Below are 20,027 nucleotides of genomic sequence, written 5' to 3' on the forward strand. Positions count from 1 at the left end.
TATGCGGGTCGACCCTTGATTTTTGGCCAAGAAATCATTGAGTTGTGATATGCCTCGTGTATAGGTCGACCCAAGTTTTCGAGGTTAATGGAGCAACAAATTAGGTTAATAAAGCCCCACGCTCTACGCACACACTTCACCTGTTTGTCTCCACCAGTACCAGCTAAGCTTTGTGTCCACCCAGCTGTCAGATCTGAGTGAACAGGGCATAGGCTACTATGAATAAATAATAAATCTATGATTTCTTGGCCCAAAATCAAAGGTCTACCTATACACGAGGTAGATTTACAAGCGGTTTATCACTTGCCCGTAGTTTCCTTGGCGTCGACCGTTTAGTGACAGTATGAGAGCTTACTTAGAGGAAGGGATTAAGATCAACGTTAACACAAGGTTCATCTGCTGGTCACGTCAAGCAGCGGAGATCGCTGTGAAAGGATGGAGGCAGCTGGACAAGTGATCCAATCAGAGAGCGACACGACAAGCCATCCGGTCGGGTGACGATCACCTGCTGGGGAACACAATCCCGCCGAATGCTGGGATCAGTTTTTCTTGAGGAAGACCGATGAACGGTCGAAACATTGAGGTATGTCTTAGGTCTAATCCGTTTGTATCCATTCCATCCCTGTTTTCCATATATTTCATGATGTATATGAATATATTCCAAAATCCGAAACTCCTCTGGTACCGGCATTTTGGATAAGGGATACTCAGCCTGTACTACGACTACTACAAACAAGATAATGCAATATGATCTTCCGTACAGCTTCAGTCAGGCAAATTTAGGGCATGTCGCATCCACGCTTCCGAGTTTGGTAACCAATCAAGTCGTACCCTTACATAGCATATGACTAGCATACTTAATAAACGCTCTTATCATAGATATACCTTATGATACCTCCATTAGTCGAGACTAACCATGTATATAGTTAGTGGTACTTGATATAATTATGTAGCTGGACGATCTCCCACGATGGCATATTTCACAACACACCCAAGCACGCCCATACGTCCGGAGATAAACACACCTGACCTTTTCCAGGAACGGCATGCTACACAGCGGGCTGTCGTCGACAAGAACCCTCGCCAGGCTGGGAGACCTGGCCACATCTTTTCACACACACCTCCCACGAGCGTCAGTCTATCGGTGGCCGTGGAGGGTAGCAGACGTAAACGCTGCCGTTACAACACTGTGAGAGGTGCGGCCTTTGTGTTTCATTGTTCAGCTCCCTGCTGAAGTGTGTCATATGAAAGAAAAAAGACTGTTTGGCGTGCCTGGCTCTGTAATAATTGATAGCTTGGATGAAATGTGAATTCTGGTTATGTGTTCATTTTCAATGGTGCGCTGGAAATAGAAAGATTTTAAATGGGCCTTAGATACTCCGGAGGTGCTTTGTTGAATGTATTTGTATGTTTTCTATAACAGAATACTTTAGAGGTTATTGGTGGAAACAGGATTATTATGATACATGTAGAAAGGCATAGATTTATAACGGCTCCCCTTGAAAAGACGTGACGAGGCATCGGCTAAACCATCTTACCACATATGAGTGTAAACAAAGTTATATACAGAACCAAAATGTTGAGTTCCAAATTGATCACACACACACACACACACACACACACACACACACACACACTCATGGAAACATTAGATCACAAGCCTGACACGAATGGCAGCCATATATGTAATCACTGGGTCTAACTTACACAAGTTACAACTATTAAGTTTACAACTGACACAGTTTAACCACGCTAAGTTCATGGCATCACATCAAGATTCAACCCCAAACGTTTTTATGCGCTAAGTTTGGTTTGACTTCAACTAAGTCAAATATAACGTCAATTACCTTTGCTGAGAAAAACGTTGTGTTGGGGTTTGGGGGTGTGTTTAGTTTTCTGACGATTAGAATCAAGTATTTTTCCACAAGAAAGAAACGAATATTCTGACGGAAGTGTGTTGGCTCATAAATGGATGCCTTACATATTGTTTAGATCGCTTTAAAGTTGCCCTACCAACGTTTTCTTTTTTTTTTTTTTCTTAGGTTTGGTTTCAGTGTAAACAATAAAAGGTCTTAGAACTAAGTTTCTACGTCTATGTTGTTTACATTCATAAAACCACGAGCGTTGGCTAATGTGGGAGAGACTGAAAGAAATAAAACGATACCTGGGCCAAAGGAGTGGAACTTGACATCCACTGGTGATGATGGTCACAACGCAGCCGTACCGTTAACTCTATCGATACCCTTGTGGGTGGTAGGGGACATATAACCCTCTGGTCAGTGGTTGACTATTACAGACAGTTCAGGTGGGGGGGGGGGGAGAAATTGTATTGTAATTGGCAAAATGAATCTATGAAAAGGTCAACAAAGGTTGACTTGTAGAATGATCGTTTAATGAGTTTGTGTTCTCCACATTTCAACACGAGGAGTAAAGTTTTGTTTAGCTAGGTTATTGGAGGAAAAGTGTGTGGCCTTGTGGCCTTAATAGGCCTATTCTCAGTTTAAGGAGGGATGGAGGAGAATGTTTGTGTTGTTAATAAGCAGGTTATAAACACAAGGCCTACTGTACTTAATAGTCTTACTCGCAAGATGAGAATTGGCTTTTTGTTGTGGTGTTGTTGCTTACTGGCCTTCTTGCAACACAAGGAGTGGACTTGTATGTCTGTTGGGCTAACTGTAAGCGATGGGTGGGTTTGAGTTGCCAATAGGTCTTCTTTCACCACAAAGATGACAGGGCATATACGCGATGCCAGAACAGAGAGAGCACGCTACAATGATATGAACTGCGCCTTCACAAGAAGTTGAACAATCGGAGAATGTTGTAAAGGCGGATGGAAGTGGTGTGGGGTGTTTCTGGAGAATACATGAGGAGGTTGTCAGCTGTGGTGTGTGTGTGTGTGTGTGTTGTGTGTGTGTGTGTAGGGTTGCCGGCAAAGTGTGTCAGCCAAGACAGTGTTAGGAGGTCGGGATAAAGGTTCAAGGAATGATGATTGAAACGGGAGATGAATCCGGAGTGAAAAAGCTTAAGTATTCCACGCAGGGGTTTCAAATTCCGTTAGTGGTTTGGGTACGATAGGTAGTGAACATTTACATAAAGAGGTTCCGACGTGTGTGAGATTGCTATCGCTTTTTATGACAATGTATGGGTGGGAAATATGTGGTAAAGGTGGAAGATATATATATATATATATATATATATATATATATATATATATATATATATATATATATATATATATATATATATATATATATATATATATATGGTCTTTAAGGAACGCAAGCCTCAAGAGCACAAGGACAACATGAAGGAAAAGAGGATAATGATGGCGAGCGGTGGTAGACTGAAAAGCAGCAGGACCCGCAGGACATATCCAGGAAACGAGTCACCGAGGCCAAGGTCGTCAAGAGAGTCGTAGTACGTGTCGGGTGTGTCTGCGGTGGAGGTGGTCTGCTGCCAACGTAGGCCCAGCTGGGGGATTTACCCTTGTTCCCAGGGTAAAGTGCTTGGGATCAATCTAGGTACTGGGAGATTATTTTCCAGAACGTAAGATAATCCATTGAGCACGATGGTGCGACCCATGTATACGATAAACGTAAGATGATCCATTGAGCACGACGGTACGACCCATGTATACGATAAACGTAAGATAATCCATTGAGCACGATGGTGCGACCCATGTATACGATAAACGTAAGATGATCCATTGAGCACGATGGTACGACCCATGTATACGATAAACGTAAGATGATCCATTGAGCACGACGGTACGACCCATGTATACGATAAACGTAAGATGATCCATTGAGCACGACGGTACGACCCATGTATACGATAAACGTAAGATAATCCATTGAGCACGACGGTACGACCCATGTATACGATAAACGTAAGATAATCCATTGAGCACGATGGTACGACCCATGTATACGATAAACGTAAGATAATCCATTGAGCACGATGGTACGACCCATGTATACGATGACCTGACCCTGTCACCGTACGCAAGTATCGTTACGTCGTACTAGGATGGTTTGTGCGTATGTCCAGCTCTATCTGAGCTCTTGCTTCTGCGTGCACTCACTCTGTTAGGACGCTCGTTTGAGTGAAATCAGTTCACGTATCCTGTTATGTTCGAACGCTTCTCCTTGGGCGGGTTTGTTGTGGACAGTTGATGCGATTCCCTTATACTTCGCTTGAAAATCACAAACTACTTATCAGACTCGATCTACCAGCAGAGAATAAGGTTCCAGACACCGGGCTTTGAGTGGCAGCATGACCGGACGCCCAACAGAGGTCGTGCCGGACGCTCAGCGGAAGAAGGTACCGGGAGGCTTCGTCATAACGGTGTGTAGCTGGTTGTTATCGCGGGCAGTGGCCGCTCAGCTTTCTCCACCCTCAAGGTGTGAGTGTCTGCCATCTTCTGCAGGTGGTTCACAGCCGGCCGTCTGGTCCAGATGGTCCACTGCCGGTCGTCTGGTCTGGAGTTCACAGACAGCTATCTGGTCCAGTTGGTTCACAGACTGCCACAATACGCTTAAATTTAGCACTTCTCCGTTAATGTTAGATAGTATGGGCTTCATGCGCATATATATGTATCTTATTTTCAAACGTGTGGCTGTGGACACTGTAATGTGTATTTTACATGACACCATTCGGTAAAAAAGAGCGAACAATGCGACCGGGATAATCTTCCATAACTCAAAGCCTAACTTTTACTTATTTACATTGCTTGCTAACATATCTACACTTACTTAAGCAAGCCAATGTAGCGTACACCAACTCAGCCAATTTGTGGACGAAATTCTCGATTGCGCTTTGCAGAATAACCACCTTGTTAATATCCTCCATAACGTAATGTTGTCATCATTTCGTAACTTAATTACGCTTGTGTGTACTGCACGACCCAGATGTAAACCATGATTTCCACACACGGTCTTGGGGATATTGAAGGGATAGGTGGCTGCATTGCGTGTTAGTGGCAAGGTTAAACCTACCATCAGCGTTCCCACTCGCTATGTCACACAAGGACACGACACAAAATACGCACACAATAGCCATCGAACTATGTAAAATTTCTAGAGATGCAAGACACGCTACGTGAACTGGGCACTCATGAATTACCAGAAAAGACCATAGCTATTAACGACACGTGTTTATTTTGGTCAGTTAGATGGACAGGTGACTGATAGTGAACAATAGTGTGATAGTGAGTATGATGATGATGATCATGGTAGTGAGTGATAAGGAAAATGATGCTGATGATGAAATAGGTATATCGTAATTGTGATACATCCACTTTTGGCTATTTAGAGATCATAAATAACAAAGATGATTATTTTGCCATATGAAATATGGCACAAAGATCTTTTCGCTTATCCCGCATAAAAGCTTATGACAAATGTGTGTCAGAGATTACCAAGAACTGTAGTAATTTCCTCTAACTCGTATGTCAACCATTGTTAATGGAACTCGGCACATACATTTTGCACTAATTCCCATAAAGTTATTGAGGTATGGAGGAAAACACAGAGTTTGCTCGCAGATTATCATTCGCCCCATTTGGACACTGACTGGAATTGTCCTCAGGGCAACAGAGTTGCTGATTCTGCGCTTGCTCGTATTTTCATTTCCCTTGATCACTTGCTTGTGTAACAATCATTGGCTTGTTGGTCCTCTATTCTTTCATGGAACTGGGTTTCCCCATTTCCTGTTATCGAAGTTTCGTCATCACAGGTCTTTGTCATTTCCCCACCAGCTCCTGGGATTCCCAGCACCTTGTCTTGGCAACTTTGCCCACTCCTAGGGGTCTTGCCAATTCTTCGATACTAGGAAGATTTCTTATTAGTTCCTGTTTTCTCAGATCATTGGGTTTCGTGTTATTCACATGTTTGCCAGTAACTTGTGGTGGCCACTCATTTCATTTGAGTTTCCAGTCAATTTCAGTAGTTTTCCCCTGTTATTATGCAATCGTGTATGTTTCCAGCCAACTCACCGTACTCTGTTTTCATAAACGCATCACGTTCGTGGTTCGTGCCATCTGGTTCCCGCTATCATATGGGCAGGATGGCCTGGCTGGTTTCTACGTTCTTTCAGGTTACTGCGTGAGGCTCGGCTTGATCAACTGCCTCTCCCATTCTGCGATTCCAGTTTTTATTTTCAATTTTTTTTTTTTTGCAGTCACTTCTTTCTCTTTTTGACATTGCCTTGCATTTGAATTTTAGTGCATGGCAGTGGCTACGATTCTTTTGATACATCTCTCTCAAGTGCCCCGTGAAATGTAGAAGGCTGGCGAAACTATTCCCACTCGACCTTCATCGAATGTATATACATCTCGAGTCTCACACATGTGGTTGTTGATCTTAACGTTCCTCCTTCCTCCTCCTTTGGTGCCACAAAGACAGACCTCCCAAACAGAGCAGAATGCCTTTGAAAGTCTCGCATTTCAACGAATCGAACAGAGACGAGGCTGTTTCGTAGGTGTGATGAGTGAGATGCCAACGAGGGATAATTAACTGTTCCATGAACATTGTACCTTAACACCAGCTGTTCTTACCGGTCGAGGTGAATATATGGGAACTGCTAGTCCTAGCCAACCTCGACAGAGTAAGGAAAAAAAAAATAAAGTGTTAAAACCAATTGTGTCTGTAACATGAGACCGGGTTTGTGTGCGGGAATTTTGATAGATTCATCATCGCGAGCACAAGTGCATCAGCATAATATAACCACTTGTCGTTTCTCAGTTGCAGTTTAGAAGGTTAAAGTCAGATATTCGTGTAATGTAAATAATTACTGTCGTATATCTGATATGCTCTGGAGTGTCATAGCGTTGCTATGTGAAACGTGATTTGTTCCCGTGTGTGTGTGTGTGTGTGTGTGTCAGTGCTGCTGGCTGTGAAGACTTTCCTGTTTCTGTCGATGATAGCAGGAAGGTATATAAAGACCCAACTTAATAACCAGCGAGGGAAGGCCAACTGGAAAAGTGTCAAAGCCTTACACCGCGACTTCAAAAGCGGAAGAACCTCATCTACCAAGGGTGTGGCTCGAGGTCATGAGGACTGGTAAAGTATATGTGGAGTCTGACCCAAATTTTCCTTGTAAGCTGGCTTGGTGTGGGTGTATGTCTTGACCCCTTGGTTGGTGGCGCTCGGTGCTATATTAGATATATTTATTGATCAAGAGGAATAGTTTAAATGATTCCTATCAAATTGATCAAGAGGAATAGTTTAAATGATTCCTATCAAATTTGTCTTACCTAACCGTACGTTGTCTTCTGTGGCATTTTAAAGATAGGCGAGAAAGCTTCGAACATTTTCCAATGTTTTTGACGAACATGTGTTTTCATGAGGTGACCATGGCAGTATGACAACTGCATTCTTTGGCTGCCAACATCGACCTTGTGATGATTTATCGTATATATATATATATATATATATATATATATATATATATATATATATATATATATATATATTTATTTATTTATCATACTTTGTCGCTGTTCCCGCGTTAGCGAGGTAGTGTAAGGAAACAGACGAAAGAATGGCCCAACCCACCCACACACACATGCATACACATCCATGTCCACACACAGTACATATACACACCCATACATCTCAATGTATACATACACTTACACACACACAGACATATACATATATACACATGCACACAACTCACACCGTCCGCCCCTACTCACCCCCGTCGCCACCCCGCCACACACGAAACGACAACACCCCCCCCCCCCCTTATGTGCACGAGGAGCGCTAGGAAAAGACAACAAAGGCCACACCTGTTCACACTCAGTCCCCAGCTGTCATGCATAACGCACCGAAACCACAGCTCCCTTTCCACATCCAGGCCCCACAAAACCCTCCACGGCTCACCCCAGACGCTCCACACGCCCTGGTGCAATCCATCGACAGCACATCCACCCGGTACACCACATGGCTCCAACTCACCCCACTTCCCGAACGCCCCCCACCCCCTTGCATATCCAGGCCCCGACTACCCAAAACCCAAAAACACATATATGTGTGTGTGTGTGTGTGTGTGTGTGTGTGTGTGTGTGTGTGTGTGTGTGATATGGATGAAGGCAGCAAGTATGAATATGTACATGTGTATATATGTATATGTATGTATATGTTGAAATGTATAGTTATGTATATGTGCGTGTGTGGGCGTTTATGTATATGCATGTATATGTGGGTGGGTTGGGCCATTCTTTCGTCTGTTTCCTTGCGCTACTTCGCTGACGCGGGAGACGGCGACTTTGAGTATAAAATTATATATATATATATATATATATATAATTATATGGGAGGGTATTGATTGAGAGGGTGAAGGCATGTACAGAGCATCAGATTGGGGAAGAGCAGTGCGGTTTCAGAAGTGGTAGAGGATGTGTGGATCAGGTGTTTGCTTTGAAGAATGTATGTGAGAAATACTTAGAAAAGCAAATGGATTTGTATGTAGCATTTATGGATCTGGAGAAGGCATATGATAGAGTTGATAGAGATGCTCTGTGGAAGGTATTAAGAATATATGGTGTGGGAGGCAAGTTGTTAGAAGCAGTGAAAAGTTTTTATCGAGGATGTAAGGCATGTGTACGTGTAGGAAGAGAGGAAAGTGATTGGTTCTCAGTGAATGTAGGTTTGCGGCAGGGGTGTGTGATGTCTCCATGGTTGTTTAATTTGTTTATGGATGGGGTTGTAAGGGAGGTAAATGCAAGAGTTTTGGAAAGAGGGGCAAGTATGAAGTCTGTTGGGGATGAGAGAGCTTGGGAAGTGAGTCAGTTGTTGTTCGCTGATGATACAGCGCTGGTGGCTGATTCATGTGAGAAACTGCAGAAGCTGGTGACTGAGTTTGGTAAAGTGTGTGGAAGAAGAAAGTTGAGAGTAAATGTGAATAAGAGCAAGGTTATTAGGTACAGTAGGGGTGAGGGTCAAGTCAATTGGGAGGTGAGTTTGAATGGAGAAAAACTGGAGGAAGTGAAGTGTTTTAGATATCTGGGAGTGGATCTGTCAGCGGATGGAACCATGGAAGCGGAAGTGGATCATAGGGTGGGGGAGGGGGCGAAAATTTTGGGAGCCTTGAAAAATGTGTGGAAGTCGAGAACACTATCTCGGAAAGCAAAAATGGGTATGTTTGAGGGAATAGTGGTTCCAACAATGTTGTATGGTTGCGAGGCGTGGGCTATGGATAGAGATGTGCGCAGGAGGATGGATGTGCTGGAAATGAGATGTTTGAGGACAATGTGTGGTGTGAGGTGGTTTGATCGAGTAAGTAACGTAAGGGTAAGAGAGATGTGTGGAAATAAAAAGAGCGTGGTTGAGAGAGCAGAAGAGGGTGTTTTGAAATGGTTTGGGCACATGGAGAGAATGAGTGAGGAGAGATTGACCAAGAGGATATATGTGTCGGAGGTGGAGGGAACGAGGAGAAGAGGGAGGCCAAATTGGAGGTGGAAAGATGGAGTGAAAAAGATTTTGTGTGATCGGGGCCTGAACATGCAGGAGGGTGAAAGGAGGGCAAGAAATAGAGTGAATTGGAGTCATGTGGTATACAGGGGTTGACGTGCTGTCAGTGGAGTGAAGCAAGGCATGTGAAGCGTCTGGGGTAAACCATGGAAAGCTGTGTAGGTATGTATATTTGCGTGTGTGGACGTGTGTATGTACATGTGTATGGGGGGGGGGGGGGGGGGGGTTGGGCCATTTCTTTCGTCTGTTTCCTTGCGCTACCTCGCAAACGCGGGAGACAGCGAGAAAGTATAAAAAAAAAAAAAAAAAAAAATATATATATATATATATATATATATATATATATATATATATATTATCCCTGGGGATAGGGAGAAAGAATACTTCCCACGTATTCCCTGCGTGTCGTAGAAGGCGACTAAAAGGGGAGGGAGCGGGGGGCTGGAAATCCTCCCCCTCTTTTTTTTTTTTTTTAACTTTCCAAGAGAAGGAACAGAGAAGGGGGCCAGGTGAGGATATTCCCTCAGAGGCCCAGTCCTCTGTTCTTAACGCTACCTTGCTAATGCGGGAAATGGCGAATAGTTTGAAAGAAAGAATATATATATATATATATATATATATATATATATATATATATATATATATATATATATATATATATATATATATAATTCAACGTTGAATCGAGTGATGATAACCATAGAGAAGGCAATATAAACTATATTGATAATCTACATTTCTCGTCGACAATCAATATGTATGCGTCAACTGCCTTGAAAATGTGAAAATCGATGTCTAACTTGGTAGCTGACCAAGAAAGAAAAAACACTTTAATTTCTGTTTTGTAATTCTTAATATTGTTTAGAATTAATGAGCACACACACACAGCTCTTTCATTCGTTGATTTGCTCCAAGACACGTCGGTTGCCAGTGTTTGTTGGGAATTCCGCAATATCCTGTCTGTCAACTGATATTTGACAAAATTATACAAACAAAAATAACCTTGCGTTTGACTGTCTTGTGGAAGACTAAATTATTATTTATATTTTTATTATACTTTGTCGCTGTCTCCCGCGTTTGCGAGGTAGCGCAAGGAAACAGACGAAAGAAATGGCCCAACCCCCCCCATACACATGTATATACATACGTCCACACACGCAAATATACATACCTACACAGCTTTCCATGGCTTACCCCAGACGCTTCACATGCCCTGATTCAATCCACTGACAGCACGTCAACCCCGGTATACCACATCGCTCCAATTCACTCTATTCCTTGCCCTCCTTTCACCCTCCTGCATGTTCAGGCCCCGATCACACAAAATCTTTTTCACTCCATCCTTCCACCTCCAATTTGGTCTCCCTCTTCTCCTTGTTCCCTCCACCTCCGACACATATATAAGACTAAATATATTTACGAAAAACGTGCGCGACAGTTTTGTACATATGAAGCTCATCAATTAATCCGATATTCACGCTGACCTAGCACCTAGGAATATCTTCCCGTGCGAGTAAAGATATTTTGTTGGTTCAAGCTGGAACCAAGGTCATTGATGCGAGTGTTGGCTCGACCCTGCCTAGCAGGTCTTAGCACCGGATCCTTTGTTTAAACGAGTGTCCGTGATGTTTGTTCGCCCAAACATGTGTACAATTCCTGTAGAGTCTATGTTGAGATTCCGTTTTTTACAAGGTTGGGAACCAAACGATATTCGAATGATCAATTAGGAATATTATTGTATGTATATGTTTATATAGCCCTGGGGGTGTGGGAGAAAATACTGCCCACGTATTCCCTGCGTGTCGGAGGTGGCGATTAACCGGGGCGGGAGATGAGTGTTCGAGATCCTCCCTTCCTGTTTTACTTTACAAAGGAAGGAGCCAAGTGAGGAATTTTCCTTCTAAGGCTCTGACATCTGTTGTTCGCCCTACCTTGCTCACACGGGAAATGGCGAGGATGTACAGAGATTTATGTATTTATATGACCTTCACTGGCACAGGTGTTTGCTCATGATACCATTACTGGCTTAAGTTGGCTCTGTGGTGGAGGATTTTGGAATGTGCAATGTGATGAACTGCTTTACTCCAGACCAGTTCTGTTAAGGATAGAAAACTTAGGTTAAGCAGACGTATTGCTACACACCCAGATTAATTTTTTTACATTTCAGTTAAAGGTACAATTAGTGTTAAGGTACAGTTTAAGATATTCGGCCAGGCACAAATTTTCCTATTGTATAAAGCGGCATGGTTGTGTGTGTGTGTGTGTGTGTGTGTCGGGAGCTGGTGCCGGACCCTTAGCCTAGCTCTGACTGGTTCTCTCGTCTTGCCTGACTGGTCTGCAGCATCCGCAAGTTCCAGTCATTTGCTTTGATAAAATACGCCTCATAATCCAGCAGATTTTTGACGATTCTTCCGAGAGCGAATACCATGGCCGACTCAATTTACCTGAGATTAGGTAGATTTTCGCTGCTTTGGACTGCCGGACAGAGAGATGGGATCTCATGAGTCCTGTTGTTGAAATCTAGATATCTTCATCACCTTATTGTTTATTAAAGTCTCTCTGCTTCGCTGATCCATTGTAGTTCCCTCGGCTCTTTCTCGAAGATTTCACTAGTTTCATAGTTTGACTTAACTCTGTGGTTAAACGTGTTTCTCTTGCACGTGAAATTGCATTTTTTTTTCTTTTTCTGTTTCGAATTCTGCAGTTGAGTCAAAATACGTTCGCAACACATGCTTTTTGCATAGGTTAGGTTCATAAGCTTAGAAAAATACTAAGAGAATTTACAGGCTTGCGTTAAAATTCTCAGTAAGAAATATCAAAATTATGTATATATATATATATATATATATATATATTCCATGCAGTGGTGGTGAAGTGTTGGTATGGCATTGCGAAAGACAGATCGCTACCCGGATCGCTACCCTTCCACTACCACCTCCAGTTTTGGCTGCACATTCCGATCTCCTTAGAACTAGGCAACGTACGGCTTAAATTAGTGTTTACAAAATGTTCCAGTCACGTCCTAGCTTTGTCTCTTCGATGTATATCAACTGACTTGTATTTCTCTCTTGTGTCTCCCCTGATGGTGTAATTATGACACGAAAGTGCACTTGGGAACTTATCGCGTTCATTTTCCCCGTGGACTCGTAGGAATATCTTGATCACGCGCAAAATTGTGATCTTTTTTTTTTTTTTTTTTTTTTTTTTCCAAAACAAGGAACAGAGAAGGGGGCCAGGTGAGGATATTCCCTCCAAGGCCCAGTCCTCTGTTCTTAACGCTACCTCGCTAATGCGGGAAATGGCGAATAGTTTGAAAGAAAAAAGAAAATATATATATATATATATATATATATATATATATATATATATATATATATATATATATATATATATATATATATATATATATTCCTATGAGTCCACGGGGAAATGAAACACGATAAGTTCCCAAGTGCACTTTCGTGTAATTATCACATCATCAGGGGAGATGCAAGAAAGAAATATAACAGTGAGTTGATATTCAGCGAAAAGACGTAGTTAGGACTTTCATATATATAGAAAGTCTCCAGATAGTAACGCTATGATTAAAAGATCTGCAATAATATTTTCTTTTTTACCTGCCTGGCAATTAGTACTTTTGTTATCCTTCAAACAATCTGGAAAATTCTTTTGCTATGACGGTAGCGGTTAACATGAAGTGTCTGTGTGTGTGTGTGTTTGCGGTTGCAGCATGAAAATAGATCTTCAAGATAGTTCCGATGACGGAGACGTTGAAGGTTATGCACGATTATCCGTTATTCACAGGTGATATATATATATATATATATATATATATATATATATATATATATATATATATATATATATATATATATATATATATATATATATAGAGAGAGAGAGAGAGAGAGAGAGAGAGAGAGGTGCTACAAATTTAAGAGACTATGATAGAAGAGAACATTCAAGAGATGGGGCCCCACGAGTGAAAATAAGATCCCTCCTTGTACAGTTGTATTAATGGGTAATTATGATAACCAAGAGAATTATGACCATATGAAGTGAGTGTGTTCGTGTGTGCACACTCGTGGAGACTGCTTCAGGCAAGCTTTATTACTGTATATATGGCATGTGTGACGTGTTAAACTTAAAACATGGAAGATAAACTAATAAACTTTCTGTCTTCAGCGACTGTGCCATGCGCTTGCTCGTGCAGACTTTTGCATGCATGACCGCGCAGCGCAATTAAATTCCAATGTATATAATACCTGGTTAGCAATGAAACAGGCTCCAGGCAGTAATGTATTGTCTGGGGAAAGTGTGGGCAACCACTGACTTGCATTTATTTCCGACTACAATGCAGCTTCCACAAGAACTAAGATACGCTTGTAAATGTAAACGGACTTTTATAAGAGAGATTGTGAAAAATAATGTTATTTACAGTCGGGAAAAGGAAACTGGATGACTTAATATACAGCGTTTTGTTTACTTGCTATCAAACTCTACAGTGCTATATCCCCAGCCTTATGTATATACATGGGAAAGTTAGAGTAATATTGATATAAACTGGTATTTTAATTTTTTGTGGTGTATTACCCAGTGCAACGAGTCTGGCTGGGGATGTTATTTCGTAAAACGTAAGTTTTCGTGGTAATTATAGGAACGCAAAATTATCCACATTCATATATGAGTCACTGTTTAAACTTCCCATGAAATATATTTCCCCCAGAAGTAATAAGAAAACTGACTATGTCACCCCTTTCCAGAGCCAAGTTTTCTAAGATGGCGTCGGGTAGCGAGAAGCTGCGGTATCCACGAGGAATCTTTTTCATCTTGGCGGGCTACCTCCTCGAGCGCTTCGTCTACTACGGGCTCTTCGGCGGCGCCGTCCTCTACATGCAGCGGATGCTGGGCTTCACCGCCGCCTCCGCCAAGACCACTAAAGCCGTGATGGAAGGGCTTATATACCTCGCTCCCATAGCCGGGGCCGCCCTGGCAGATACCTACCTTGGCAAGGTGAGTGTAAAGGCTACGCTACCAGGGCAGGTGTAGGGCTACACTACCAGGGCAGGTGTAGGGCTCGCTACCAGGGCAGGTGTAGGGCTACACTACCAGGGCAGGTGTAGGGCTACACTACCAGGGCAGGTGTAGGGCTCGCTACCAGGGCAGGTGTAGGGCTACACTACCAGGGCAGGTGTAGGGCTACACTACCAGGGCAGGTGTAGGGCTACACTACCAGGGCAGGTGTAGGGCTACACTACCAGGGCAGGTGTAGGGCTACACTACCAGGGCAGGTGTAGGGCTACACTACCAGGGCAGGTGTATAAATGCCATGTGACAATACACTTTGCCTCTTGCAGACTCGGACGGTGTTCTTCATGTGTTGTGGGTACACTGTGGGTGCTGCCGTCTACATGCTGTCCTCCCTGACGCCCATCATGGCTACCGTCACGGCCGCCAAGTTCACCGGCATTTTAGGCCTCCTGGTCCTAGGCCTCTGCGCTGGGTTAATGAAAGCCGCGTATTCTTCGCTTGGAGCCGACCAGTTCAAGATTCCCGAACAGCGCCACCAACAGGAGAGGTGAGGAAGGTTACCAGAAGGAACTAGAAAACGATGAAGATGAACAAGTCAAAGAAATAAGTACCTAAATAGACATGGATTAAACTTTCAACATTTTTGTAGGCTTCCCAAGCCCCCATAGGTAGCAAGAGGGTTAGGATGTGGCGAAGAGGCGTGAGGAATGTACCAGGCTTTTGATGCCCTATTTCTGAAGGGATAGACTCGCTATCTTGAGTATAGATATACGAAGCCGCAAAACTAAGTCTCTTGAGCACGACCATATGACCTTTGAACACGATGGGACGACCCTTGGCTATGGCGTCCTGGCGTTTGAACCTGACAGTTAAGTATCAGGGTGACCTTTAAAGGTCGATGGTTGTACCGGTGAGAGCAAGGGTCGTACAGTCGTGTTGAAGACATGTTCAAGGGGGTAATGTTATTCTGCTACACCCTCTCCTGCTGCAGGTTCTTCTACGCCTTCTACTGGATGATCAACGCTGGGGCGTTCTTGGGCATGTTCATGACAGCGCAGCTCAGAAGCTCCGTCCAATGCTTCGGCGACGACTGCTACTTCCTCCCCTACATCATCCTGGTCGGGTCCATGGTCGTCTCCACTGTCATCTTTGCTGCCGGTGAGAGCGTCTTATAACCTCCTGCTGCAGGCATGCGTCTTGTAATAACCTCTTGGTCGGTTCTGGTAACCTTAGGTCATTTCTGGTAGCATCTGGTACTTGTGAAGACTAGGGATACCCATCTGGTTAGCCCTGTCTCTCTCTAGCTAACTTAATAGTCACGTTGAGCAGTTCTTGGTATATTCCAGGGGCCTGTAAGAACCTTCTGGTAGCCTATGATCAATTCTTGTCGACCGCATGTTTAATGAAGTCGTCTTTTCAGCTCGGGTAGACTTTCGTAATCTTTCAGATGTTTATCATATCCTAAAATCACTTCTGGGTGAAGCTGGGTTCCCTTTCTTCTCCCTTCGGTAACCCCCAGCGTCAAGTACTGTATTGAGGTGAGGGTCATTTCTATAAATGTAGATTGGTTTATAACTCCATTCATCATAACCCTTTATATTTTGTGACCTTTAGTATTTAAGAGCAAACGGAAAGAGGCTTTTTTTTTCCAGAGTCTAGGAATCCTTCCAGATTAATCGTACGATGCTGACTTGACTCCAGTGTTCTTAGGACATAAGGAACTGCAGAGGTGCGCTCTCACCCATACGAGGCAGCTCCTGTTTTCACACAGTCTGCGTTAGTCATATATTTTCCCAATTTAGGTTTAATTTCTTCGATGTTAACGTTCTTTTAGCTTGGCCAATCGTTCCATTCGTCTTCTACTAAGCCAGTTTCACCTGTTTCTTAACTGAACCTAATTTCTTGTCTAGACCAACCATCAAGGTCTTGGGAAGGTTGTTCACTCATACTGGTGTTCTGTGTTGATAGGTCGGTCACGGTACGTAGAGGCGCCCCCAGACGCCATGCTGATCAATTCCTTCCGCTGCATCTACCACGCCATTCGAAAGTCGTACCGATCCGACCGCAAGCCCGTGGACCACTGGCTAGACCGTGCGGACGATCAGTTCGACGCTCAGCTTCTGAAGGATGTGAAAGTGACATTGCGCGTCCTCTTGTTGTTCTGCACTTACCCGCTCTTCTGGGCGCTCTTCTACCAGACCTCAACTGGCATGATCTTCCAGGCTAAGCGTCTGGATGGCCTTGTCGGCAGCTACCGCATCCCTCCGGAGATGTCGTCGACCGTCAACCCATTCCTTATCCTGACGCTCATCCCGCTTTTCGACCTGGTGATCTACCCACTGTGCAACCACTTCGGCATCCTCAAGAAGACCACCACCCGGATGATCACGGGCATGTGCTTTGCTATGTGCGCCTTCGTGCTGTACGCTCTCCTCAACATGCAAGTGGAGCAGACGTTCATTCCAGCCAGCCATGCGCGCCTCCACGTCTACAACGCCCTCCCCTGCCAGGTCACCGTCCAGATCCCTAAGGTTACTGCAGAACAGGTGAAGGTGGAGAATGGAGGCCAGGTGGCTCTGTCCAGCTTCACCGTCACAGGTGAGGAGGTGGAGGTTCAGGTGACGGGCCCCTGCCTCACAGTGGACATGAGCAAGGTGAGGGTCTCCACACTGGGCGGTCATGAGACCACCTTCCTCATTACCCCAGAGGGGGCCTTTCTCCTACCACCCACACTCGAGTACATCAAAGATGAAGACGCAGAAGCCAAGGTGAGTTGCGATTGTCCCATCACAACCCGTTGTAGTTGGACAGATTTTGTTCTCTTACAATAACTCACGTCGCCTTGCCTTAAATGAGACAGGGTCAGCCTCACACAAGTTTCTTTGCTTCTTGTTAGAAAAGGATGGTATGATAGGGCAGGATATTCCACCCCACTTGATTGCCATTTACCCTAGAAAAGTAGTTTTCGAAATCATGAGAAAAAACTAAACTTTATCTATAGTCCCATTGTGTAAGGTTGTAAACAAAATAAGTGGCAGGTAATTAGTGTGTAGATGAATGTTGGAATAACTGGATGTTGAAGAGAGATTGTGACTCTCACTATTACTAGTAGACGATCACTTGGTGAAGTGCTAGACCTTGGGCCATATTAGATTATAATACACTGATGGCAGCTCTTATCTTTCGCTACAGGTGCGAGTTTTGGTGCCGGGTGGAGATGTGTCCAATGTGACACTCAAGTTCGATACCCTGGAGGAATACTTCGAAGTGGTCGAGGGCAAGACAGAGTTCAAGCGTCTGAGTCCTAAAGAGTACGTAGTGCTGGTGGCAGAGGACGAGTTAGGAGACGCCCCGATCTATCAAGATGGCGTGTACGACGTAGTCATCATCAACACAGACCTCTACCTCTTTCCCGTCACCCGTCCAGCTAACGTGCACATGCTCTGGCTCTTCCCACAGTACCTGTTCATCACCATCGGCGAGGTCCTCTTCTCGGTGTCTAGTATGGACTTTGCGTACTCCCAGGCGCCCATGGCCATGAAGTCCTTCCTGCAGGCAGCCAATCTCTTCACTATCACGGTCGGCCTCTGGCTCTTCGCCGGCCTTACCAGCCTCAACACGGTTATCGGAGCCTTCGACCACCGAGCCTCACACGAGGCCTTCCTTTACGCAGGGCTAATGGCTGCCAACATTATCATCTTCGTCCTGCTGCTACGAAAGTACTACAGTGATGTGCCGGCCACCGAGGAGGAGACGAAAGACACCAAGGCTGAGGAGGTAGAGCAGCAGAGCCAACAACAACAACAGCAGCAGCAGCAGCAGCCCTCCTCACACGACAACCCAGCCTTCGTCGACGACCACTCAGTGTAGACGGCTCGTAGACATCCCCTGCCTGGGGTTGTGGGCCAATCTTATGAACATCGTATATATTTGTGAATAACGACGATTCCACTGGTTCCAACACATGGCTCTCCAAATGCAAGGATGTCCTCCCAGGAGCTGGGTGGGCGTTGCATGTTAACCAGCGGTATTGTACATTGTGACGTGAGATTATTCTGATGTAGGTAACCACAAAGATTCCTCTCAGCATAGTAACTATCGTCCTGGCGTCTACGCCACAGGTAGATGAGTGGTTGACAGCCTTTCCTCACCTTTTGTGTTATACAGCAAATCGTCGCTTATTTTCCTATATATGTGATAATGTCGTTAGGGATCGCTGGTGTGAATATTGTGATGATTATTTATCCTTGATACATAATATTGTCATTTTGAATACATTTTATGTAATCCAGGACGCCTTTTACAGGGCTCCTACACTTTCAAGACTGCCTTAAACTTTCGTCATTCACTTACATGATACACTCAACGTTCTCAAAACATTACAGTGACTCAGGATTCTCATGCACTTGGGTGACATACTAAGCATTCCATGTTGAAAGTTGCAGCATTGTCTATAGGCCTTGACGAGCAGCACTTGATCTCTTCGGTGTACAGTAAGAGTGTAACCTATGACCTGACCTCATCGAGATGTGTATTTACCAATACAGAAGATACAATTTTGCGCGTGATCAAGATATTCCTATGAGTCCACGTGTTTCATTTTCCCCGTGGACTCATAGGAATATGTATATATATATATATATATATATATATATATATATATATATATATATATATAATTGTTATACGCCACTTTAATAAAGGTTTTTACTATAAACAATGTTTGATTGAATTTACCAAAAAGGGGAGAGACATTAGCTGGGGTGTCTTTTGTTTTCCAAACTATACAAACACTATCAGATCTGCAGCTATTATTTTAATACTGATATTTCTGTTAATGAATAGACTGGCACAAACCTTTTTTTGTCGTTCGTTGAATCAATTTCACGAAATGCAACAGATGAGAATTCGAACGACGGTTGAATGAGGGGTATATGTACATACTTTCTAGATATATTGCTCACAGCGGGCTAAGGTTGGCCTATTCCACAAAATGCTGGGTGAATAGTGACTATTTTAACCTCCCTAGGCAGCCGAACTCGCTCTAAGGGCCTGACTCCAGCCCGTAGTGTACATATACTCTTGGTTAGGTTGAACATGCCACCATAAACACGACTCGTATACATTGATCGTCTGGTCGTGCTCAAACAGTTGCTATACACATCAGTCCTCGGGTTTATGGATGACGTAGATGTAAAGCATTGCATGACCATTCAACATGCACCAGAGACATACACGCCATACATGATTTTTCTTTTCTTGTATTTTGAAAGGTTTTTGAAGTCAAATATATACAAGATAAACATTGAGAAAAAATGAGATACAAAAGTAAATGCCATTCTTATCATCGCACTTTACTCTTTATCATTAACTTATGCTCGATGATATAAAGATGAACACTGAGACAAACATATAATTATTATAAGACACATTAAAAGTTATGCATGAGTGTGGAGAATGGAAGCATTCTATATTAGAACAGTTACCGTCAAATCTTCCATTTTCTCTCTCTCTCTTGTA

At 43.6% G+C, this 20,027-nt stretch overlaps 1 protein-coding gene across 1 annotated transcript; it reads left to right on the forward strand.

The window, feature by feature from the left end:
* Window positions 1-333: 333 nt before the first annotated feature.
* Window positions 334-19,224, forward strand: LOC139751924 (peptide transporter family 1-like). The gene is made up of 7 exons (XM_071667624.1): window positions 334-583; window positions 1,040-1,196; window positions 14,240-14,489; window positions 14,834-15,054; window positions 15,499-15,665; window positions 16,476-17,275; window positions 17,700-19,224. The coding sequence occupies exons 3-7, from the start codon at window positions 14,256-14,258 to the stop codon at window positions 18,375-18,377; spliced, it is 2,100 nt and encodes a 699-aa protein (XP_071523725.1). The 5' UTR covers window positions 334-583; window positions 1,040-1,196; window positions 14,240-14,255; the 3' UTR covers window positions 18,378-19,224.
* Window positions 19,225-20,027: the final 803 nt, after the last annotated feature.

Source organism: Panulirus ornatus, chromosome 12 (genome assembly GCF_036320965.1).
Source record: "Panulirus ornatus isolate Po-2019 chromosome 12, ASM3632096v1, whole genome shotgun sequence".
NCBI lineage: Eukaryota > Metazoa > Arthropoda > Malacostraca > Decapoda > Palinuridae > Panulirus > Panulirus ornatus.